The following is a 6,937-nucleotide window of genomic DNA, read 5'->3' on the forward strand; positions in this document are numbered from 1 at the left end:
TTTTTTGTTTGTTGTTGTCTCATACTTTTAGATACGCTGTTATTTGTAAATGCTACTGCTTATGTTAGCTTTTAATATACAGTTTTATCCTGATTAAAGCTTTATTACAGTACGGCAACTGCACGCGCGTCCATGTATAACGCTTCTTATAGCTATGTGAAAATAAGTGTATAATTGGAACAGTTCATTGTGAGAGAGAGAGAGAGAGAGAGAGAGAGAGATGCAGAGCAGGGGGACGCGACGCGAGGAACAGGATTGAAAACCGCTGCTTTAGAACATTGATTTTCAAACTTGTGAATCCATTAGAATAGTTAGAAGACAGAATCATGATTCATATATGAATAGATTTTTACGCGCACCTCTAGTGTTCTCTTCCTCTTCTCTAAAACAGCGCAGCATGGCCCCGCCCCCTTTGCCCGAGGGCGGGGTTTATCTGGGTTTGTGATGTCACGAACCCGGGAAGTAACTTGTTGTAGTCGTTGTAGGCCGTTTTTGTAGGCATTAAACTGCCAGAATTTTAAAAGACAATATCTCTGTTTGCATTGAACTTTCAGCTTCGTAACTTTGCAGATATTGTTTATGCTCAAACAGCAACATTAGACACTAACTAACGTTAATAAAGTGAAATCGCAATGAACCACCCCTTTAAATAAAATCAATTAATTGGAGATACTTTTGATTATTAAAATTATATGGAACCATTAAAATGGAATCCAGAAAATAATGGAAAACAGAATTTGGTAAAGATAAAACTGTAAAACTCGATTAGACAGGCTTTTTGATTAATAAAATAAAATTTAACCATTAAAACAGAGTATAGAAAAATGAAAATGGAAAAAACTGAATTTGGAAATAAAACTGATTTCATAGGGCCCTATAATTATAATTATTTTTTTTGTGGTAATAAAAATAGATGTAAGTGAACAATAGCCTTTAAAATTACTTAAAATACATATATAATAGCAATGAGGCAATAATAATTAGTTCAAATAAAGTATCAAAAGCAAGAAATCATATGGTTTTATTGAACAAAATTGTTAAAATACATAATGGGTTATAAACAATAGAGCTAATGTACATTACGCATTACTACAAAGGTCTGCAGGGGGCGCCAACGGCCTGATGATTATTTTTACACATTACTGTGCGATCTAATACTTGTTTAATATTGACCAAGCCCATTTAATTCAAATGTCCACTTAATCTTTAATATTTGGCCATTTCTTTAGGACAGAAATGCTATAGCTACTGTCATTTAATGAATATGTGGACATCAAAACGTGTAAACTCAGAGTGAGGGTTTGAGCTTTTTTTTGAAACCGCAAGATAATGATGTATTCTCCTGTGTTTGCGTGGATTTATAAATGATTTACCTTACAAATCTGATAAAATGGCGCACGTTGCGTTCCCAGATGAACGTTATAATAAACCCAAACTCACAACAACATGCAGAGATGGAGTTTGAGACGCTCCACACACATGTAAATGATAACAGTTCCTGTGGAACTACTGTGAACGCAGCCGCTGAGTGACGCATGTACTTAACCTACACACATGTAAATAATTAAAGCGCATATACTGTATTAGAACTGCATCGCATATAATTATTTAATTAAATCGTAGCGTTTGTGAATTCACAATTATTATGATTTTTAAATGGGTTTAATATATCATGCAGCTTTGGAAAACAGACTAATAATGAGTTTTATACATTCTCGTCCGTGAAATGCGGCACTTCCGGTTAGCCGACGCAAGCAAAATGAAGTTGAGGATTTTAAAAAATCGAATAGTCTAATAAAATCGATGAATCGCAGACTATATGGATGTATACTAATAAACAGAATATTAGGGCTGCCCTCGACTAAGGATTTTTCTGGTCGACTAGTAGTCGTTCATTTTAAGCATTAGTCGACTAATCGCACATTTATTAATAAACCATTTAAATCTTTATAATGAGCTTTTAATTGCCTACAAATCCTAATAAGCGCTCAAGTACACGCATAAAGCTTGCCACAGCGCACCAGCAGAAGCTATGATTATGAATGTGTCAAGGAAAAACAGTAAGGAGGCTGCATTAACATATTAATAATTCACTAATAAACTTTATTTCTTTTGGTTTAAGAGATCAACTCGGCGACACCGACTCGTCATCTCCGCAGTAGTGATGCGCCTGTGTGCATGGTTTAATTAAATAAGTTTTATAATTCATTATCTTCTTGTCAATCCACCAGTTCACATTTACAATTGCGTGTTTTCTGCGTAAAAATAAGGGTCGTTTTTGGCTTTGGTCTAAAGAGTTTTTTTCACTGGAGCACCACCTGAGTCTTCTCCTCCCATTTCTAATAGTGATCATTGTTTCTTTCCCGCGGTACTCCCTGCACAGATATCAGGAAGTGAATGTAGCAAACATATAAAATACGCCCAGTGGGATTTTTTTTATAGAAAGATTAAAAATACGGGAAAATATTTAAATGGGATGATAGCGGGATAGAATGGTAAAATACGGTTCTAAAAAATGATTTCACTCAGATTTGACCCAAGGCAAAGTGTTTATTTTGGACTGTGGACTTACTACTCACACCCAGTTCATGTAAAAGACTTACCACTGTTAGTTTTAGCAGATGTTGGAACATTAAAACCAGCAAAGGATGGGGCCACCGATGCTACGCTGCCATTGGTCAGGCTGGAGAGAGGTTTGAAACCAGCGCCATTACCGAAGCCAGAGAATGATGACGTCCCTGTGGTCTGGGTCAGAGAGAACCCCTTAAAAGCTTTGAAAGCCCCTCCACTCTCTCCCTGTTACAAAACAACAAAACTCAACTATAAAACACCCTTGTTGGAACACATAACTGGATGTCTGCTGGGACACAAGAGCCGTGTTACCTCTGCTCCTACGTTACGACGCTTGGCTTTCTTGATGGCGCGATTCTTCATCACATCTTCACTCGCAATTGAAAACATTCCTGCCTGAGACCACAAGATATTTTCAAACAAACAAAAAAACTTTAATGGTTGAAATAATTAACTTTAAGATACTTTGGATAATAGTGGTTCAACGGATCACAAATCTCACGGTTCGGATCACATTACGGTTTTTGACCCACGGATCGGATCATTTTTCGGATCAGCAAGAAAAGAAAAATATTTCAATTTAACTTGCTTTCCATTTATTACTTAAAGCAAAGTACTTCTTTGATACCACAGCAAATACTACTAGATTAACTAAGAAAGTTTAAACATGATTAAAGAGACAAGAGAACATCCAGCAAAAATAAGAACAAATACACAAATTCCAAGCATAGATAAATACACAATATGTTACAAATAAAATACGGTTGGTAGTATTCAAATACAGAAATGTAATAATTAGGGAAAATAACACTGCACGGTGTTCACTGTATAAGTTAAATAAAGATTTTTATCACAGCTTTTTTGTTGTTTGATGATCATTAATGACAGCAGCAGTATTTATAGGCCGCTGTCCCTTTAAGACCTGATGCACGGATCCGATATAATGATACACATCACATCCGATTTCTTTCTCAGCTGTTTTCATTCACTTGAGACATAACTGACTGCGTTTACCTGAATGATTGTCGAGATGGGTATTTTGTCATAATTTTATGTGTAGGTGTCTGTTCAGAGGATTCTACGGTGGCCGAGAGAGCTCAACCTGCTGCAACTTAAGAAAACACATGCAAATTGAAAAAACACCAGCAAATTAAGAAAACATCTTCATCAATTTGACAACACATGCGCTGCAAATCCTGATTCAGTTCGGTGTTTGCGCGCCGTCTGAAACGCGTGCGCGTAGAGAACAGTGTGCGAGTAACGAATCGAGTTCTGGAATTGTTTAAAATTCGCTTGCTTGTGTAAATACGAACAAATGATAAGCTTATACTCTATTATGGTTAAATTTTGCAATTAATCCGCGGATCACATGCGTGCCGAACCGTGGGGCTTGGTCCGTACGGGTCACGGATCAACTATGATCCGTTTAAGCCACTGAATAAAAAAAAAGATAATTGCAACTTTTTATCTTGCAATTCGGACTCGCAATATAAACGAGATATATTAGATCTTACAATTCTGACTTTATAACTCGCAATTGCGTGTTTATATCATGCATTTCTGAGAAAAAAGTCAGAATTGCGAGTTTATATCTCACAATTCTGACTTTATAAAGTCAGAATTGTGAGATAAAACGTCTCAATAATCTTTTTTATTCAGTGGCGGAAACGGGCTTCCATAGATAAGAGTGTTTCCACTGGGAATGTAAAGAGGCTTGACAGTGAAAGTGTGTAGATGCTGAAAAGTGTCACACCTCCTCGCCGTCATCTTCCTGATCCCAGTTCCTGTCCGTCAACTCTTTTTCAGCAATCCGCTTGGCCATCACAGCTCAGCTGTCAAATACAAAGATGTCAATACAAATAAAACGGAGAAAGGCTAGATGACAACACAAAGTAAAGGAAACTTGTTTAACAAAAAAAAAAAATCTTCAAGTGTTTGTTTTCTTTCACCACAGAAGTATACTCCAAGATTATATTTAAAACTTGGTTATCTTTGCTGGCCAGTTCTGTTAAAGGGGTCATATGATGCGATTTCAAGTTTTCCTTTCTCTTTGGAGTGTTACAAGCTCTTGGTGCATAAAGAAGATCTGTAAAGTTGCAAAGACTAAAGTCTCAAATCCAAAGAGATACTTTACGTGACGTACACAAGCAGGACCAGTTCCTGGACTAATATTCAAATATCAACCGATTATAAGAAACCTGATTTAGTCTTCTGTTCTTGACCGTACTATTAAATTTGACCCATTAGACATAAGACAACATTCAACCTTCATTATAATAACTGAAACTACCCAATAGTGTTAAAATACTTTTAGATGCTAACAACATGACTCGTTAATTAGGTCTGGATAACGCATTTCATTTGAATGACGTTACTGATTGCGCAAACTACCGGCAGATGAATATTAGACAGCTCAAACATGATTTTAATCGCTTAATTCACTCAAATCGCATTATACTACATCCACAGTGTGCTTATCTATTGATACGGTACATTTATGTGAATATGATGCTTTAAATGTGCTCATAACGAGCCGGTTGTTGAGTAAATATGAATATGATGTAACACGGACCAGTTGTGAAATAAACCACTATTTAATGAAGATCTACACATACCTCACACTGTCTCCCGCCAACGGTTCGCGCCACACACACAGTATCAAATATTTGAATGATGACCGCGGGAATCTCGCACATACAGGAGCAGGCCGCGCGCTCAAACCGCCATCTTACAAACGCGTCTCACAACTGCGCATGTGCGCAGAGCAGCATACTACGCATGCGCACAGAGAAGCGGCACCCGCGCCTCACACTGCGCATGTGCAAAAAAAAAATCTGTGGGAAATGTAGTCTCTCAGTGAAGCATAGACGGTATGGAGTCGTGAAGAGAACGCAATGAATGTTTAAATGTATTTAATAATAACGTTTAAGATAAATAACGTTGTTTTGTCTCAGCTTGTTACATTCAAGTTATAATATTTGGTATTTTTATTATAGTCACGCTAAAAAGGTGCTGTAAGGGACAACACACATTAGAGTTACTATGTTTGTTAGGCTATAACTCAATGTAAACTACCGCATTGGCTGTTATAAGTAAAAAAATATTAAATGTTCCTTATTATTTATCTAATTCATGAAATGCCATCCTCACACTAGAATATCTGGTCCTTAGACACAGTAGCTACATTAGTAGTAGCTGGATTAATCACATGGGCTTTTAGGTACCTTCTGAAACAAGGTTGTTTGTGAGCATTGTGTCAGTTTAACCTATTAACCTATTGTCTCCCTTTGGAGAATTCTCTTCTACCCCCAACTGCATTTCACCTGCTGTTGTCTCCATAAAAGAAATGCATAATACAATTAAATTATATGATTCTATGTGAGTGGATATTTTGACAGGTTACTTCATCCAGCATTGTTTCCTCCTGTAGGCACAGTTACAGACACTTTTGAGGGCTTGGAGGAACAGATGGCTGTGTTCCAACCTCTCAGGATCCCACACTTCTGTGCCAACTCAGAAGCAGGTGTTTCAGAAAGCACGTAATGCCAGAGGTCCTGATGGCCACAGGAGATTCCTGGACCAGCTGGATGTGAGAAAGCCAAGGTCTGTAGCGAGACTCACTGTGCTGTGTACAATCATTTCTAATAATTAAAAGTGAAAAAGACAATTCATTAAAAAATATAGAAGGCCTTCAGACCACATTTCCCCCCAGAAGTTTTTAGGCTGTCAAAACTACATTTGGCAAGACACTTTTATCCAAAGCCATATACATTGCATTAAAGGTAAACGTTTTATTTGTTCATGCATTTCATGGGCATCAATCTCGTGACCTTGGCATTGCTTAGCGCCATGCTCTACTGCAGTGGTTCTCCTGCAGAGTTTAGCTCCAACTCGAATCAAAAACACAGCTGAACAAGCTAATCAAGGTCTTCAGGATTGCTAGGAAGTTACAGACAGGTGAGTTTGATCAAGGTTGGAGCTAAACTCAGCAAAGTGCAGCAAAGTGGATCTCGAAGGCCAGAGTTGAGAACCTTTGCTTTACTGCTTGGGGTACAGGAAATAAATATGGTTTCTTGACTTAATGTTGACCTTTATAATTTATGAAGCACTGAAGAGACTGTGGATGTCTGGACAGTTTGTCTCTTTATAGATCAAAGACATTTAAATTCATTGATTTGTCAGATGCTTTTATCTAAAGTGACATTTAAAACAATACAAGTGATGCCAATATACCGTAATTCGAGTACTAGAATACTAGATTATTCTTATCAATATTTTTTTCAGTGTATAAGGTTATTGAGTTCTTTAGAGATTGAAAACAGTCTTGATTTTAAAATGGTGTCTGGAGACCCCCATGGGGCCACCA

At 37.2% G+C, this 6,937-nt stretch overlaps 2 protein-coding genes across 2 annotated transcripts in view; one reads left to right on the plus strand and one right to left on the minus strand.

Moving 5' to 3' along the window:
- The window catches only part of nup50 (nucleoporin 50), a 19,599-nt gene extending 14,280 nt beyond the window's left edge, over nucleotides 1-5,319 (minus strand). The window contains exons 1-4 of the mRNA XM_016557720.1: nucleotides 5,187-5,319; nucleotides 4,325-4,403; nucleotides 2,884-2,967; nucleotides 2,604-2,796 (exon numbers count right to left, since the gene is read on the minus strand). Coding sequence (XP_016413206.1) covers nucleotides 2,604-2,796; nucleotides 2,884-2,967; nucleotides 4,325-4,393 — 346 coding nt within the window. The 5' untranslated portion in view covers nucleotides 4,394-4,403; nucleotides 5,187-5,319. The remainder of the gene's footprint in view (nucleotides 1-2,603; nucleotides 2,797-2,883; nucleotides 2,968-4,324; nucleotides 4,404-5,186) is intronic.
- A 687-nt stretch (nucleotides 5,320-6,006) lies between these two features.
- phf21b (PHD finger protein 21B) overlaps nucleotides 6,007-6,937 on the plus strand; it is a 70,866-nt gene continuing 69,935 nt past the window's right edge. Inside the window, exon 1 of the mRNA XM_016557746.1 lies at nucleotides 6,007-6,174. The gene's annotated coding sequence lies outside the window, so the exon portion shown is untranslated. The remainder of the gene's footprint in view (nucleotides 6,175-6,937) is intronic.

The sequence above is a fragment of the Sinocyclocheilus rhinocerous genome, unplaced genomic scaffold (assembly GCF_001515625.1).
Source record: "Sinocyclocheilus rhinocerous isolate Xijiao unplaced genomic scaffold, SAMN03320098_v1.1 scaffold1784, whole genome shotgun sequence".
Lineage (NCBI taxonomy): Eukaryota > Metazoa > Chordata > Actinopteri > Cypriniformes > Cyprinidae > Sinocyclocheilus > Sinocyclocheilus rhinocerous.